Source organism: Amblyraja radiata, chromosome 7 (genome assembly GCF_010909765.2).
Source record: "Amblyraja radiata isolate CabotCenter1 chromosome 7, sAmbRad1.1.pri, whole genome shotgun sequence".
Taxonomy (NCBI): domain Eukaryota; kingdom Metazoa; phylum Chordata; class Chondrichthyes; order Rajiformes; family Rajidae; genus Amblyraja; species Amblyraja radiata.
The window spans coordinates 66,591,963-66,611,300 of NC_045962.1; the positions used below are offsets into that span (position 1 = coordinate 66,591,963).

Here is a 19,338-nt window from a genome sequence, read left to right on the forward strand (position 1 = left end):
CAATAACACATGTCCTTCAGGAAATGGGACTACCTATTGTGAATTATTTATGTAGGTGTGAGTTTTCATAACTCACCTATTGCTTAAGTCAGGGAGAGCCTGTAAAAGATATGGGGATAGGCCAGGAAATTGGTGAGATAGGGGGTGATCAGGAAAGTTGTGGTATGGTGGAGCAGGCTCGAAAGGCCACATGGCCTACTCTTACACCTGTTTCTTCTGCTTGCAAATTTTGATGATTACTTGTGGTTAAGAATAATTTAAACGTTGTTAAATTTAACATTGTTTTTTTTTTGTTTATGATTGCTCCCAGCCAGAGATATCCTGAAGGATCCCTATTTGGCACTAGCAGGTAGAGGAAGAGATATGACTTGGGGAATTCTAAACTGCATAGCATAGTCCGAACATTACAAGCAGGTTTTTCAGAAGTGTAACCAGGAAAAAAATGTTGAACACATCCCATAAAAAAATTGGAGCCTATTTTACAGCTCTCCTTTATCGGCAATTAAGGTATCTCACCGAATGTTTGGCATGGTTCTATGCTGAACTATCAGCTCATGACTTATGAGCAAGAGCTGATGCTTGTGGTAGGGACCACAATGGAGAGTCTAGCTGAGAGGACGGAGCCATCATAATATTGCTCAGTCAGGCAGTTACTGTTCTTCAGGGGCCTTCAATGCAGAAGAGTTTGACGTGAATTTCAATCCAGCCTTTTCTTTGGAGCTAATTGTTCCTCAGACAAATGGATTGCACATGTCAGTAATGGATGAATTAAAATGAAGCAGGTCCCTGTTAATCATGTAATTTAGGGTATGGAAAGTGGCTGATTTTTGACAGGTAATTTATCAAAATAGCTGGCTGAAATGCTATAACCAGGTTGTGGTATTGCTGCCGTCTTATGTAAACTGTTAATTCAATCTGCAGAGCTAATGTGAAAATTACATGTAGCTGAAAATGTTTGCTTTCAATTGAATTTAAAAAGAATCCTCCTTGTATCAAAAGGTCAGACTTCCAATGGTAATGTGAAATGAGTATCCATTTTACCCTTTCCTATCCAAACAGTGCAATAATACGTGCTCATTTCTTGTATACTCTCAGCCTCCAATTCTGCAGGTACAATGTGTATGCATACTTTCCTGCTAGATTGAGCCACCTTATTTGGAGGCCATGTCAAAAACATCCAAGGTTATAAATAATTTATAGCTGGATCTATCATCATGTTTCAAATGCTCCAATGTTAATCCTGTTTAAACACCATGGAGATAAATTGAGTTAAACTGTAAATCAATCATTAGGTATTGAAAGGAAAAACTGATGAGCCGATTGACTTTCTTGAATTCCTACACTAGAGTGAGAATTAGTATGTGGTACTCTTTTTTCAATGATCTCAGTATAGTGTGTAACAGTTGAAGATAGTTTAGGATTATTCTGGATTTAAAGATGATCTGCTTGGGGAGCTGAATGTAGCAGAAGATATTTTCATACAGGAGGAATTCTCTTTTCCAGCAGTGATAGATGCAACTTATTTCACAACTATTGCAGTGTGGCGGGTGAACTTGGTAAGTACTAATAAATATAGGCAACAGTGCATTTAGAAAGTATTCAGACCCCTTCCCTTTTTCCACATTTTCTTATGTTACAGCCTTATTCTAAAATGGATCAAATTCATTTTTTTAATCATAAATCTACACATAATACCCCATAATAAAAAAGTGAAAACAGGTGTTTACAAATTTTTGCAAACGATTAAAAAGAAATAAATGAAATATCACATTTACGTAAGTATTCAGACCTTTTATGGGCCTGTCCCACAGGCGATTTTCAGGCGACTGCCGGTGACTGTCAAGTTGCCGGCAGTCGCCTGAAAAACTGGCAACTGGAACGGTGACTGGCAGAGTGAAACACACAAACACATCGCTTCCTTCACCAGCCCATTATGCAGGTCGGAAACAGGGCAAGCGGGGGGGAGCGCTGTCTGAGTGAAATTCACATGGTGTAAAGCCAATGTGGTACAGACACACACCACGATCAACAGGAAGGTTGGCAAAGTAATTAAGAAGCTAGAAAGCACAGTGCAAGGAAAGTCCTTTAAAAGCGGCAGGGGGGGGGGGGGGAGAGAGTGAGGAGAAGGGGGGAGAAGGAGTGGAGTCAACTTTTAAGATGCCAGAGATACACGGCTGTGAAGCTCGTCGGACATTAACATTACCGGTCGGTTATCCTTGGTTCTGGAAACAATTGCTTACGTTCTTTTTTCGCAATGAGCCAATGTAATTCACCGGTCAGCACTGGCTATAACCTACGAGAACCTACAAGAACCTTCGAGCTCCTGGCAACCCACTAGGACCACCTGGAGACCCACCTACTGCTCGAGAATTCTCGCTACTCTCCATGGCGGCTTTATTCTAGTCCCCGCTAATTTTTCAACATGTTGAAAAATTCACAGCAACTATGAGGCTGCGACTAGTTCCCAAGATGCGGGAACTCCTCACGCCCATAAAGGCGACTCTCCGGCAACCACCAGTAAACATGTGGCGACCATGTGGCGACTGCATTATCTCCTGCAGTCGCCTAAAAAGACGCCTAAGTGGGACAGGCCCATTACTCAGTACTTTGTACTTTGTTGAGGCACCTTTGGCAGCGATTACAGCCTCACGTCTTCTTGGGTATGACGTTACAAGCTTGGCAAACCTGTATTTGGGTAACTTCTCCCATTCTTGTCTGCAGATCCTCTCAAGCTCTGTCAGGTGTGCTCTTCAGGACCTGTAATGCAGCAGAAATTGTTTTATACCCTTCCCCAGATCTGTGTCTCGACCCAATCCTGTCTCGGAGGACTACGGACGATTCCTTTGTCTTCATGGCTTGGTTTTTGCTCTGACATGCACTGTCAACTGTGAGACCTTATATAGACAGGTGTGTGCCTTTCCAAATCATGTCCAATCAATTTAGTTTACCACTGGGTGGACTCCAATCAAGTTGTAGAAACATCCCAAGGATAATCAATGGAAACAGGATGAACCTAAGCTGAATTTTGAGTGTCATAGTGGTAATTGCTCATTTCTAAGCTTCCCCCCAGTCCAGTTTCAGTAAAAACACTGAATCAAGCACTTGAAACAACTAAATTTTATTTTGCGTCTGCCTGTTCAAGCCCTCTAGGCATCGCTCAGAAAGAGACACTACAGAAGTTCAAGCAGTCCCGAGCACTCTTCCAGAAGATCGACGCTGAGCCTTGTGATCGCGGACTTTTATATGTCCCGGGACCTCGAGGGGCCAAACCATATGGAGATGGTCTCTCAATAACCCAATTACAGATATCGATTAACCCCATACATAACAGGCATTCCCCTAACCCAATAATACAACAGTTCATACATTGTATAAGAAGGAAAGCTCTTGAAGGAAGCTAACAAGAACAAACATTGAACCCTGTGCCCTGGGAATCAAACAATTTCTCCCAGGCTCAACAGTTCGACCAATCATCAATTAACAGGATGGCTGCCTTGCAATATTATGTAAACTGTTTTACAATGCTTTTGCAGCAGTCCAATCGAAACGATGTCTTTAAGGTTAGTTTGCAAATCCACTATACATGTTATCAATTTAAGAGAAACATGGAAGACACCTGGACCCCTTACCATCCTGCATATCAGTCTGTGCCTAGACTGGCTGGCACCAATCAAAGCCTGTAAATTTCAGCTGACAATGGTTAAGCAATTCTGACGTGCAGGGATCCTCCATTTTATGGTGTCTTTAATTTAGCCTATATTAACAATAGCAAAGGGTCTGAATACTTATATAAATATGATATTTCTTTATAATTACTTGGCAAAACATTTCTAAACACCCATTTCACTTCTTCATTCTGGGGTATTGTGTGTAGATTGATGATAAAAAAAAAAGAATTTAATCCATTTTAAAATAAGGCTGCAACATAACAAAATGTGGAAAAAGTGAAGGGGTTTGAATACTTTCTGAATGCACTGTTTACACAATGACATTTAGAACTCTAGGAGTTTTGGTGTACACGTCCAAGGATGCAAGAAAGCAGCAACACAAGTAGGTAAAATGTGTAGGAAGGAATGGCAGATGCTGGTTTAAACCAAAGATAGACACAAAATGCTGGACAGGCAGCATCTCTGGGGAAAAGGAATGGGTGATGTTTCAGGTTGAGACCCTTCTTTAGACTGAAAGTCACTGGAAAGAGATAAGAGATGTAGATGATGATATAGAGAGTTATAGAACCAATGAATGAAAGATATGTAAAACAATAACAATGATAAAGGAAACAGGCCATTGTTAGCTGTTTGTTTGACATTGAGAATGAAAAGCTGGTGTGCCTTGGGTGAGGGAAGGATGGCAAGTGAGGGAATGCAGGGGTTACTTGAAGTTCAAGAAATCAATATTCATTACCCTGGGCTGTAAGCTGTCCAAGCGAAATATGTGATGCTGTTCCTCCAATTTGCATTTATCCTCACTCTGCCATGGAGGAGGCTTAGGGTAGAAAGGCCAGTGTGCGAATGGGGAGAGGAATAAAAGTGTTTAGCAACCGGGAGATCAGGTAGATCCAGGCGGACTGAGCGAAGGTGTTCAGCGAAACGATCGCCTCGTCTACGTTTGGTCTCTCCGATGTATAAGTGTCCACATCTTAAACAATGGATACAGTAGATGAGTTTGGAGGAGGTGCAAGTGAACCTCTGCCTAACCTGAAAGGACTGTCGGGGTCCCTGGACAGAGTCGAGGGAGAAGGTATAGGGACAGGTGTTGCATCTCCTGCGGTTGCAGAACACAAGTGGGTAACATGGTTAAGAAAGCATGTGGGATTCTTTCTTTCATTGGCCAGAGCATAGAATAAAAAATGGGAAGATTATGGTACATAATGTTAAAATATTAGGTTGGTTCGCTGTTGCAACCCTGGCGTGCAGTTCTGGTTGCCACACTATAGGAAGTATGGGATTGCACTGGAGAAAGTGAGGAACAGAATGTTGGCTGGGAATAAAGTGTTTCAGTTATGAGGAGAGACTGGATAGGCAGACTTTGCTTTCTTTCCAGCAGAGGAGGTTGAGGTATACACAATTATGATGGATACAGATAAGGTAGATAAGAGTAACCTCTACTTTGCTATTGCTCATAACTTCAAGGTAAGGGAATCTAATTTAGAGGGGAACTGAGGGAGAATATATTCATTCAGAGGATATTTGAAATCTGGAACAGACTGTCTAAGGGGAGAGTGGAGGCAAGTACTCTCACGTCATTGAAGAAGTCCAGAACCAGGGGTCTCTGTTTAAGAATAAGGGGAAGGCTATTTAGGACTAAGGTGAGGAAAAACCTTTTCTCCCAGAGAGTTGTGAATCTGTTGGATTTTGGATGATCAGCCATGATCATATTGAAAGACAGTGCTGGCTCGAAAGGCCATAGGACCTACCCCTGCACCTATTTTCTATGTTTCTACAGTATGTTTCTATTTAGATGCTTTCTTGTAACACCATGCCATTGAATTACAATGGCCACAATGCGGCAGGTTGGGAGAGCAGAATTGCACCCTTGGCTTTTGAGAAGTCTATCCGGTAGTATGATAACAGCATGCAAGAAGCAGTTTCTCAATCTGTTGATACATGGTTTTGATTTTCTGCCTGATCAGAGAGGGAAGAAGAGGTATGTGTTCCTTGATTGTGTTGGACTCTGATCTGAAGCAGAGTGAAGTGTAGATCGGAGAGAAGCTGGTTTGTGTGATGGCCTGGGCTGCCTCCACTGCTCTCTTCAATTTCTTGCCATCTTGGGCAGCGCTGTTGCCAAACCAAGTTGTGATTAATCCTGATAGGATGCTTTCTACCCGACTGGTGCATGTCCAGAAGTTGATAAGAGTCAATGTAGACTTATCAAACATCCTTTGTTTTCTGAGGAGGTGGTGCCGTTGCTGTTCTTTCTGGCCATAGATTCAATGTGATTGAACAAGGACAAATTATTGGTGGTATTTACCCCCAACAACTGAAGCTCTCAACCATCTCTGTTGATGCTAACTGGGGTACGTAAACCACTGCGTTTCTTGAAGTTTTCTGAATTTGCACTCCTATTATGGATTCCAAGACTAGTCGAAATTGGAACAGTCAACAAGAACACTCTGCAAGTGTCAGCCGTTTTAAAGTCATTAAGTTTGCACAGAGATCCCAAAGTTACTTGGTGTTATTCAAGCAAATGTAACTGTGAATAATTCCTTGCAAAACAATCATTTTTCGAGACAAAAATAATTCAAATTTTTATTCAGGATTGTATTTTATGATATATTTATTTTGATTTTGACAGATATATTTATGATTAGTTCTATTTTGTTTCCAGATCTTCAATCAAGCTGACAAGAAAGCATTGCGTAAAAAATCTGTTTTGCTTACTGGCTACTTGGAGTATCTGATCAAACATTATCATTCAAAAGTTCCAGATAACCCACAGAAACTATTCATCAATATCATTACTCCCTCAAATGTTGAAGAAAGAGGCTGCCAGCTCTCGTTGTTGTTCTCAGACCACATCAAGAAGATTTTTGTGGAACTGTCAAAGAGAGGTGTCGTCGTAAGTATAACAAGCATTTGTTGTTAATTGTTGGGAATTAAGTGTTTGCCATAAATGGGATCCCTCCTCCTCACCTATTCTTTGAGATTCTTACATTTTAGGACTGAATACATGGATGGATAGGACAGGTTTGGAGGGATAGGTGCCCAACGCGGGACCGGTATGTGAAAGTTGGGCCGAAGGGCCTGTTTCCACGCTGTATCACTCTATGACTCGAAGGTATTGTAAAGATTGAATTTCATGATATGGAAATTTGGTGCATAGGAAAATATGCAATGGAATCATCATGCACACCTTTTGTGATCAGGTGCAGATATAATCTTGGATCCAATCTTGGTTTTGTTACTGTAACATCCAGCCAGATCCTTACCAGCTACTTAATACAGTAAAACTTCTTCAATGGGAGCAATTTCAGGGGCATCTTGCATCAGTTAAAGCAGGCTGATGCAAATTAAAATCTCATCTCTAACTTTAAAAAGGGGAGAAATTGTTTTATTAACTGACAGAATGATTTGCTGAACTCTGTACTGAATTTAAATATTCAGAGATTATTGTTTATTCAATTTAAAGGATAATGGGATAATAGACAGATTAGCCTTTCACAGTTGTTTATAATTCCCCTTGAAATGAAAGGGCTGCGTTTGTGATACATTGCAATGGTGGTGGTTGCAGGATTTTGACATAGCGATAATGAAGGAATTGTGATATAATTTAAAATCAGACAGGATCTGTCCTTTTTCAGAAATACATAATGGAATCAGATCTTTAGCCCACTGAGTCCATGCCAACTCATTTACACCAGTGCTTTGTTATCCCACTGCCTAATCATCAGGGGCAATTTTACAAAGTCAATTAACCTACGTACCTGAACTTCATTGGGATGTGAGAGGAAACCGGAAGATCCTGAGAAATCCACCCAGTCACTGGGAGAATGTGCAAACTCCACACAGACTGCACCCGGGGTCAGGATCGAACCCTGGTCTCTGGCACTGTGAGGCAGCAGCTCTACCAACGTCTCTACTATGACGCTCATGGAAGGGAGTTACCAGGGATTGGGATTCCTGAAGAGACTCGTGTCCTTGTTCTCCAGAATATTTCCACCATGTACAAGCCACGTCAGGAGTGTGAACAAACATATTCCACTTCACTTGGGATAGTTGTAGCTCCATAAACACACAGGCAACTTGACCCTATTTAAGACACAATAACCCAATCACCATTCAATCCTTCCATCACTGGAGCACAATGTCTGTAGTCTGTACTATCTGTAAAATACACAGCCACTGTTCACCTAGGTTGCTCCAACAGCAACTTCCAACCCCATTACTCTTAACAATGGGAAGGACAATGGCAGCTGACACCCAGGCACACATCAGCTACAGATTCTCTTCCAACAACCTAAATTCTCGACATAAATATATTGTAGTTATTAATTCCAAATCTTGCAACAATCTGCCTGCAATACCTTGTGATTCTCTTCATCAGATTGACTACCCTGGTACTGGAAGGATGCTCATCAGCTTCTTCTCAAGGGCAGCTTGGGATGAGTAACAAATGCTAGCCTATCACTGATGCCTACATCCTATACAGTGAATAAATACAAGTTAATGTGTCATCATGAAGTATGGGTCTTGCCTTATTTACTCATTTCTGATTAGATTTCCATTTTATTGCATCGGCTCATGGACTGGCTAATTCTCAGCAAAAATATATTTCCATTCATGACCATCTTCACCACAGGCATAGCACTGTCAGTCTGGTTCTGACAGTTTAGATATAAAGAAGTTCCTGCTATCTTTTATTCCTAACCCGATCTCTTTCATTATATATTCTGCTTTCTACTCTTTCCCCATGGAGAGATGAACTTGCTTCTCTGAGTGGCGAGACTTTGTAACCCCTGATAATATAGTGGAAATTGGGAGATATGACCTACATTTCCAATATCAGTCTCAAATGAGTTAGAGATATTTTAATTCATCGATTGTTATCTTGACTGATACTGATAGGCCTTTCCGAAATTTAGCAGCAACTGTAGTTGTAACATAATAACTTGTGGCATTTTTTCAGAAAGAACCTTCTTCCAAAAGTCTCGTCATGCTCTCCTGAAATCCTAACAAAAAAAAGTACTTCCAAAGCAATTAGCACTATTCTTCCTCCTGCTGCTTCTCCTGGGGTTTTCTCCCAGTACACAAAATGATCTCGTCTTTGGCCTTCCTTTCTTGCTGAACGCCAAGAGATATCCATATTTGGATTAATTAGTTTCATGTATCCATCAAGCTTAAAACTCAGCATTCGTTCAAGACTCCTGAACCTCTAAGGAGTTCAACAAAAGACAAAATTTGGCACAAACAACTCTTGTCTCCCACCAATCACAAGCATAACTACAATTCACGATAAAAGTACTCTATAAAGCAACTGAATTAAGGATGGCCTCTTTTTTGAGACAATCAATAGATACGGCATGGTAAGTTGCCATCAATGGATATGATATGGTGGCAGTTGCTTTGACATAGCATATTTATGTCAATATCAGGCCTAAGTCACCATTATATGATACCACGATCTACCTGCTCTGAATATTTCTAATCTAAAGGAGTATCATGTGCACTACGCACCAATCTACTTTGCAGTGCAAGCAAACTGAAAATATTTGTTTGAACTTTGCAAATGAAATTGAAAACAAATTAATATCCATAGATATATTATTAATTTTAGGGCCATTGTTTAGAGTGGTACCCGGACGTGGCGCCGATAGACAAGAAGCCAAAGCAAAGAAGTCGAAGCCAAAAAACGGAATGGAAACGAGGCCGAAACGCCAATAAACCGAAAGATGAAACTCCTACTAACCGAAAGGATGGGACGCCTAAATGCAAACTAACTGAAAGGGCGGAACGCTGCGTCGGGAGCGTGGGGTTCATTTTCTCACACATGCCATAGGTGACTGGGCAATCTGAACCCAAGCACCAAGTTGAACGGCCGAAGGTGTGCATCGCTCGGGACAGTCCCCACTCTCCCACGGTCACCCTCCACGGGCTGCGGGTCGGGTGGAGCGGAGGTGTGGGACAATGTTCATGCCTTCACAGTGATGTGATGGACGTGGGGGTCTGGACCAATCGCTGACAAGTGCCGCCTCCTGGCTACATCAAGTCCGTTGTTGGAATTTTCTGTTGAGTGGCAGTCGGTCCTTTGGCCTGTAGGTGACGCTGCCTTTCGGGTAGGTGGCGTTTCAACAGAGCGGCCATTCGGTAAGTTTGCTTTTAGGCGACGCAGCTTTTTGGTTCCTTTGGTTTAGGCGTCCCGCCCGTTCGGTTAGTTTGCATTTAGGCGTCCCATCCTTTCGGTTAGTAGGCGTTTCATCTTCGGACTCTTTCGGTTTATTGTCGTTTCGGCCTCGTTTCCATTCCGTTCTTTGGCTTTGACTTCTTTTCTTCGGCCTCTCATCCGTCGGCGCCACGTCCGCGCACACGGTTTAGAGTAACCATCTCTGGAGGCTTTGGAGTGGGCGCAAAAGAGGTTCACCAGGATGTTGCCTGGATTAAGCATATGGAATGGTTGGAAGAACTTAGAGATCTGGTAGAGATATATAAAATTATGAGATTCATAAATCTGGTTGATAGTCTTTATCCCAGGGTGGAGATGTCAAGTACCACAGAGAATGGATTTAAGGTGAGAGGGGGCAAATTTAAAGGATTTTATGAGGCATTTTTTTGTTAAACAGTGTGGTAGGTGCATAAAACGTGTTGACTTGGAAAGTGTTGGAAAACAGATATTGTAACATTTAAAGGCACATGAATGGGCACATGAACAGACAGGGGCTGAAACAATACAGAGCATATGCAGCCAAATAATGCCATAGGCATTGTGGTCCTGTTTCAGTGTTGTATTTCTCTATATTCTATGTTCCAACTGCACATTGCCAGTTAAACTAGATCTTGACTATTATTTATAGTTCAGGTCACTGCATTAGAGGAAATATGTGACTGTACTGGATTGGAGTTTAATGATGATGTTGTTAGGACTGGAAAATTGTAGCTGTGAGGAAAGATTGAATAAGCTAGCATTGGTTTCCTTGGTACAAAGCAAACTGGGTAGACTTTACTGACGTGTGTAAAATTCTGAGGATTCTGGATGGATTAAATAGGAAAATCAGATTTCCTTTAAAGGTCAGGGTATGCAGATTTAAATTAACTGGCAGATGGATTTGGAGAGAGACAGAGCGAGAGGAGAGTGTGAAAGTAAATACAGAAATCTCAGTGTATTGAAATATATACTTAGGTGTAATTAAAGAGCTGTGGCCTCCAGGATCTCATACTTACTGTTCTTAACCTAATCCTAACTTCTAAAATGAACCAAGTTTCAGAAGGTGGAATTAGGTGAAGAACAATAAGTAAGAATGGGATTAAGCCATTTTGTTTTTAAAGTCTGCTCCATCAAACATCAATTCATGGCTGCTCTTCTACTCCAGCGCCATTTTCCAGCATAGTTCAAATTGGTTTGTTCCAAATTTACACTGGTACCATCCTCCAAAACTTTCTCCGCTACATCAATTGTTGCATTTGGGATGCCTTTTGCATCCATGTAGACATAATTGATTGATAACTTTACCTCTAATTTCCACCCTACCCTCAAATTCACTTAGACTATTTTGAACTCCTCTTTCTTGATATCTCTGTCTCCAACACAGGACACACTATCGACTTACATCTACTACAAACCCGCCGACTCCTACATCTCCCACCACCCTGTCTCTTGCAAACATGCCATCCCCTACTTCTAATTTCTCCATCTCTGGCACACCTGCTCCCAAGTTAAGGCTTTACCATTCTACGACATCTGAGGTGCCCCTTACTTCATTAAATAGCTGAGGCGAAACCATGTCTCAGGAAGAAACATGAACTGTGATGCAAACTGGTTTTAAACATCTGGTCATTATCACATTCTGTACCAATTGTGAAGATTCTCAATCCAATCCTTAAAAATTCAACTTAATAAATAAATGAACCAGAGGCATTATTTTTATTACATTTTGATTAATTTCAGATATGGAATTAAGAGTTGAAAATCAAAAGATGCAGATGCTGGTAATTTGAAATAAGAGCAGGAAGTACTTGAAATACTCAACAGGTCAGGCAGCATTATATATAGGGCTCAGTATAATAACGCTCATGGTGACTAACTGAACTATGGAGTATTTCCGCACATTCTGTTTTTCTTACGGAAACAGGAGAGGGTGTTTTGAACCACGGTATCTGTCTGAACTTTGCAGAGAAAGGAAATTCAATAACTAACACTCAGGTAGGCAAAGCAAGTGTGAAAAAATGACTTCTTGAAATGGACAGAAATCTAACACACAAGATCTTCTACAAATTTGAGATTTATAAACATACGGATTCTGTAGCTTACTTTTGGCATGAAAGGTTATGTACTGGTACAATTCCTGGAATAGCAATCTCTTTTTTTGATCCCATTTCTATTTATTTTCCATTGTAAACATATTTTCTAATGATTTTCTCTTTTGTGAAGAACATTCAGTATTGTAGCTTTCAGGTCGCTCGCAAATAGAACAATATATTGCAAATAGAAGACAACTAAATTCATAACTATAGAACTTTGGTTCTTGAAAATCTCTGCCTGAGTGAACTCAATTTCCCAGCTTCTGCCAAAGAACCATTTCAGCAGCTTGACAAATTTCAGCTTGAAACACTACATTATTAAATAGAAAAACACAGTGCTTTATGCTTGACTACAGACTCCTGAAATGTGGTGTTTTGGTTATGTTGTCATGAGGATGAATTTTATTTAGGTTTAACCTCTAACTCGTTGAAGCCCTCCCCCCACTCCCCCCCCCCCCCCCTCCCCAATTATGATCAAAAGAAAATGTACTTTCACTATTTGATTCATTGAGAACATATTATGTGGCAGCCACTTCCATGCAGGAATTTGAAGTTTTTATCCAGGGGGGGAAAAAGACGCTTTTACATGTTCAGAATGTGGGCAATTCTGGAAATGACCCTTTCATTGTTATTTAAATTGCTTCCTTAAAATGTGTTCTTTGCACACAACTATTAGTCAAACCAACTGTCAGAGATGGTTGATGCTCATTGTTAGTCTCGCCGATGAAGTAGAAGGATATGTTCAATTGTACTTTATGTGATCAAATGTTGGTCACACTTTATATATCAAGTACAACCTGTATTAACTTGCAAGAAAGATTTGCAATTGGATAAGTGTTTGGAAGCGGAAGTCCTGTTAAAGTTATCAATATTAGATTATGGAGTTGTACTGCATGGAAACAGAATCTTTGGCCCAATTTGTCCATGCTGATCGACCTGCCCATCTACACTAGTTCCACCTGCCCGCATGTGGCCCATATCTCTCTAAACAGTTCCTATCAATGTACCTGTCCAAATGTCTATTAAATATTGTTACAGTACCTGCCTCAAATACCTCCACTGGCAGCTCATTCCATACACCCACTATCCTCTGTGTAAAAAGTTGCCCCGTCAGGTTCCTATTAAATCTTTCCCGTGTCGCCTTCAACAAATTACGTCAGGTTATTCTGGGTAAAACTCAGCATCTGCATCTACCCTTTATATTCCCCTCATGATCTTATATACCTCTACAAGATCATCCCTCGGCCTCTTGTGCTCCAAGGAATACAGGTGCTCCTCAACTTACGATGGGGTTACGTTCCGATACGTGTTGATTGTTTAGCAGGCATAGTGTTCTTCAGGAAGATATCAAGTTTTGACTGTCCAGTTTGTTTCTTCTTTTCATTATATATTTCCCTATAGCAGGCAAGTGCATCCTGTATCTGCCTGTCAGTTTTTGCAAATCTCTCGTAACTGACGTACATTTCCTCTAACATCCATACGCCACTGCTGATAGCTTCTTTGTTGTGAACGTTTTCGGTGCCTCGGGTATAACTTCTTCTTCCTCTGCCTCAGCTTCTTTCTTCCTCCAGATCAATAAGCTCCTCATTGGAAAGATCTTCAACCTCAGTGCCAACAAGCTCATGAATAACATCTTCTTCAATGTCCAATTCTAGCTGTTTCCCAAGCACTAATATCTTGCTACTTATTATGTCATGGGCAATGGGCAGTGGGCAGGTGCTATAGACCTGCACGGGAAGGTAGACTCCCCCGCTCCTATGAGTCTCGGGCAGATGGGGCTTGTCAGCCTGGGAAGGCAGTCCATCTAGGAGAGGGAAAACTGATTTAAAACCTCCACTGCCTTGTGGCCGTATCCAGTCATGGAAAAGGCTCCTGGAGTAAACCTCAAGAAAATCCGGTGTCAGAGCTCCTAAGCAGTTCGTCGTTGACCACAACCTCGCTCTGGCAGCTCCTGCGACGGCGCTGGTTCCAAACTGTAATGGCCATGCCGTTCCTTTGGATCGATCAGCGACGTGGAGAGGGGGGACGTGCTGCATGGGCTACAGCCCGTCCTCCATATGACATCGCCCAGGCTTGCACCCGATCACACATCACCTGCAAACTAGGATGCATCACCCATGGTCAGTCATGGCCGAGGGGGGGCCTACTACCATGTCATCAACAGCAGAATCCTTGTAAAAGCCTTTGAATGTGTTCACGTATGCTTTCATAACTTTCTTCCATACGCTGTTCATGCATTGCTGTGTGACTTCTTCCCATGCTGCAGCGATGTTCCAGATAGCATTTAGAATGTTAAAATCTTTCCAAAACTCTCGGCCATATTCAGTCGCTTCAGCAGCCTACACAAATGTTTGGCGTAAATAGTAGGCTTTGAACACAGCTATTGTGCCTTATCCAAAATCAGAAGAATTTTAAATGGAGTTGTTTTGCCTACAATATTCTCTTGCCTGCGGAATAAAACAGTTTCAAATCCAGTCTTCAAGCAACGCTAATGTCACCCAGGCTTTCTTGATATGGCGATAATAAACGGGAAGCGTTTGCTTGCTCACATTCTTCAATGCTCTAGGGTTCTCCGAGTGGTAGATTAGTAAAGGCTTTAATTTCAACCCTGCAACATGTCCTCCCAAAAGCAGCATTGCACGGTCTTTGCATGACTTGAATCCTGGCATTGTCTTGGACTCTTGATGAATGTATGTACGCTCTGGCATACGCTTCCAGAACAAGTCATTTCATCGACATTGAATATTTGTTCTGGCAAATATTTTTCATCTATAATTGTCTGATGCAGCTCTTCCTTAAAAGCTTCGGCACCTTGAGTATCGGCACTTGCTGCCTCACCGCTCACCTTCACATTATGAAAATTATGACGCTTTTGAAGCATTAGAACCATCCATGAATTGCTGTAAACACTTGTATGTACATAGGATCATCTGCACATTCTTTGAGCATATCAAAAATACTTCTTTCCTTAGCCTGGATGGTCAGTAGTCTAAGCGGTATGCGCTTCTGTATCTGGTCTTTCATCCACGTGAAAAGTAATCTTTCCATATCATTAATCGGCCCAGCTCTTTCTTCGTGTTGACCATGGAATTAACCGATGCTGATGATTTCATTGCATCACTGATTAGCTTCTTATCCTTTAAGATGGTCGAGATCGTCGATTGCAAAAGTCCTAACTCACGTGCGATGGCCATTACTGGCTTGCCGCCTTCATGCTGGGCAATTATCATGAGTTTCATCTCAAGATTAATTGCCTTCCTCTTCTTCTTCTCTCCAGAAGCTGGAGACACAGATGGGCATTTTGTGGACGTGATGGGATGCAAAAACACAAAACACAATACACTGTATCCAAAAAAACTCTGGCAACACAGTACACCATAGAGAATCAGTTGTTCACACTCGTGATTGCATGGCTGACTGGGAGCTGCGGCTCGCTGCCATTAACCAGCATCACGAGAGAGTATCGTACCGCATATCGCTAGCCCGGGAAAAGATCACAATTCAAAATTCGAAGTATGGTTTCTACTGAATGTGTATCGCTTTTGCACCATCGTAAAGTTGAAATATCGTAAGTCGAAGCCATCGTAAGTCAAAGCCATTGTAAGTCGAGGACCATCTGTAAAGCCCTACCCTGCCCAACCTCTCCCTGTTGCTCAGGCACTCAGCAACATCCTCATAAATCTTCTCCGCACTTTCCTCATAAATCTTCTGTGCAGTCTTTCCAGCTTTTCAACATATTTTCTATAGGAGGGTGACCAAACTGAACACTATATTCCAAACGTTCTTCCATGTAAAAAAGTTTAAACTGATTCCTGGTCAGAGAAGTCAGATCACTTTTCAAGATTGGCAGTGTCAGGTGTGGAACTGGTCAGAATACTGAAAAGATGCTTCAGACAAAAACAGGTGTTCCTTCAGGTCCATACCAGAAAGGCATGCCCCCATCGGTACTTACCCTTAACATCTGTCAACACCAGCCCCACTATGCTCTGATGTGAAGCTACCCTTGGAACCTGGCATTTGTCCAGAGTGCCTAATATTTGCCTTCCAGCAGCCATTCTAGATGATTATTAAACTGGCTGCATTAATTGAAGCATGCCAGTAAAATCACTTAAACTCGCTGTTGTGATTAATGACCCACAGAAACAGTTTGCATCAAAAACCTGCTCTGTAAAAAACTGCCTGCTGTTCTTCACATTTTATTCACAGACTGACTTTACTTTCTTAACATTTTGGGATAATGTTTCATCAACTAAGAAAAATATTTGATTTAACTGTATGGTATTTTTCATTCCTTAACCTCTATGCTTAATCCGACCCTTTCTTAATTTTCATTTTCAATCTGACTTATGCCACTTGTTGGTTTCCACAAAAATGGTCTGCGATGTCATGAGAATAATACATTGTACTGATTTTATTAATTTCTTTCCTGCTTTCCAGCATTTCTCCCAGCATGGTAAAATGCATTTACTCAGGATAAAATAATCATGCAAGAAAGACAATGTTCTTAATCAGAAGAGTTCTTAACTAGAAACTCCCATTTTGTCTGTTTCTATTATTACCCATTAGCCAAAAAAGCAGGCATTCGTGTGCAGAGCATAGTTGACAGTGAAGGATATTACTGAGTAAAGCATTAATTTAAAATATATATTTTTTCCATTTATTCAGTAAAATAACACTGTTTCTCATATCTTTTCTCAGCCTGACATCCGGGAACCAATCCTTCGAATAGCACCTGTACCTCTTTACAACTCCTTTTATGATTTATATAAATTTATCAACATATTGAATGAATCACTTCAGGTTGTCTCACACCAGCTGAAAGATGGAATGTAAAAAGTGTTGTGCAAAATTCCATTTTGCAAGAAGCAGCTCCATGCTACAGGAAAGTATTTAGCCTAAATTTATTCTGCTGGCTTTGCGCATTCTGGGGAAAAATAAACAAGAATTCAGAAACTGTTTTTCTTAAATAAAGAAATTATTGCCTCAAATGAATAAATCTAGAACAAGTGCAAATTTCATGGTGCAGTCTCACGATAACAATCATTATTTAATATTCAAACTAATAATACACCAGTAATTAATCTGTGAGCTTTGATCAATAAACTTCAGTCTTTACTCTCAGGTATCTAAATTAGTCTATTGCAATAGGTCTACATCCTTCTGCACGTTACCTAATTAAGTGGCTATCTAATTGTCTCCAAAACATAATGATTGTAAGGCCAATGATATCAATGATATCAACCATACTCTGTATAAAAAAAAGATCCCTCAACTCGACTTTTCTCTCACCTTAAACCTACTTGTTTTTGATATTTCTACCATGGGAAAAATGATTTTGACTATTGACGTTATCTATGCCTCCAAAGAAAACAAATACAGTTTATCTGATTTCTACCTATAACTAATGTTCTCCAAACCAGGCAAAATCCTGGTGAAATTTCTCATCACTCTGCCCAGGGCAGTTACATGTGTGCAAACCATAACTGCGTACAATATTCCCAAGAGCAGTCTAACCAGAGCTTTCTAAATTGACAAGATCATGTCCCAACTTAATATTCTATGCCCAAAACTATGAAATTAAGCATACGATGTGTCTTCTTCACCATCCTCTCTACCTGGGTTGTCACTTTCAGGGAAATATAGCTTTTCACCCTTACTAGAACTTACTGCTCCCAATATACTTTTGTTGACCCTTTTGCATGCTATTGATAGCAATGTTACAACATTTTGAGATTTTAAAAATCAAGTCTGCAATCTATCCCATCCGATAAAGCATAAAAATAAGTTTAATTCGACACCTAATTCACTTTCATATCTTCAGTATTAAAAAAGTTATGGCCATTTTCATACTCTGAAATTAGCACCTTGTTCCCTATTGCTTTTCCATTGACTTAACTCAAAAGCTGTGATCGAGGACAGTCAAAAGCCCATAACTTTCTTAAAAATTAAAAGAACTGAATGAATGTATGAATATTGAATTCCTTAATTTTATTTACTAATATTGTACTTTAGTAACTAGTAACTGTAGTTCACTTTTCACTGTACCTCAGTACACGTGACAATAAATTGAACTAAACTAGTTTAGTTTAGTTTACTTTAGTTTAGAGATACAGTAAGGAAACAGACCCTTCAGCACACCGAGTCCATGCCAGGCATCGATCACCCATACATCAGTTCTATGTTATCCCACTTTTACATCCTACATGTCGGAGGCAATTTACAGAATCAAATTAACCTACAAGCCTACACATCTTTGGAAAGTGGGAGGAAACCCACGCGGTCACAGGGAGAACGTGCAAACTCCGCACAGACAGCATCTGTAGTCAGGATCAAACCCAGGTCTCAGGCACTGTGAGGCACCAGCTCTAACTCGCCAGCACTGTGATACCTCTGCACCATTGTGGCGCCCCAATCTGAAATTCTATCGTGAAAGAGAATGTATTGAAATCTAGTCTTTAACAGCCAAGATTTGAGTACAGTGGGAGAACCATAAAATTTATACTGATAAGTATGAATAAAATTGCCATTTGTGCATTAATCTGCTCTTTCTATAATTCCTGTAATGCAAAGCAGGATAGCAATAATGGATAAAAAAATACTAAATGTTAAACAATCACTTTATTTTAAAACATACAATCGCAGGTTAAAATGAAATGATCATCTTTTCAGACACAGATATACTCAGCATTTTAGTTTTAATATCTTGACTTTGAACTGCTTTGACTGTCAAAGCTTGCTAAAACATGGGGCATGCCAAATTGTCTTACAATCTATCAGCATCTGTAAGTCTGTATGTTGTTCATAACTTATATCTTATTGTCACTGATTATGCAGCCATCATTTTCAAAATCCATCCATTAAAATGATTGGACAAGAATTAAGGTGTTATGTTTTAATTCCTCTATTTATACACAAGGTTCTTGCTCAAAAATTAGCATTTAAATTTGAACGAATTCAGTTGCAGTTAATCTTCAGAATAAATTTGCCCTTACTGCCTATTATGAAATAAATGCATATTTAATGAAAATTAATAATGTCTATGAAGTAGAATCAGAAATATGGTTTTGGAAAATGTAGAAACAAGGAACTGCAGCTTCTGGCTTACAAACAAAAGACACAAAGTGCTGGAATAACTCCGCGGGTCAGGCAGCATCACTGATGAACCTACATTGGTGACATTTAAGGTTGGGACCCTTCTTCAGAATGCTTTTGAGGGTGGGGAGAGCAGAGGTGGAGAGCTGGAAGAGAGGAGGACACAGAACAAAGCCTGGCAAGTAATAGGTGGATACAGGTCAGGGGGTGTTTTGATAGGCAGATGATTGGATAAAGGCCAGAGATGAAAAGGCAATGGATATGAGATAAAACGATTTAAGAGTTGCAAATTGTG

General features: G+C 40.5%; 1 protein-coding gene across 5 annotated transcripts in view; it reads left to right on the top strand.

Moving 5' to 3' along the window:
• kynu (kynureninase) overlaps positions 1 to 18,828 on the top strand; it is a 253,690-nt gene extending 234,862 nt beyond the window's left edge. For all 5 annotated transcript variants that reach the window (XM_033024701.1, XM_033024698.1, XM_033024703.1 and 2 more), the window contains 2 exons: positions 6,328 to 6,558; positions 16,650 to 18,828. In XM_033024701.1, the coding sequence (XP_032880592.1) occupies positions 6,328 to 6,558; positions 16,650 to 16,784 (366 nt within the window). In that variant the 3' untranslated portion in view covers positions 16,785 to 18,828. The remainder of the gene's footprint in view (positions 1 to 6,327; positions 6,559 to 16,649) is intronic.
• The last annotated feature ends 510 nt before the right edge of the window (positions 18,829 to 19,338 follow it).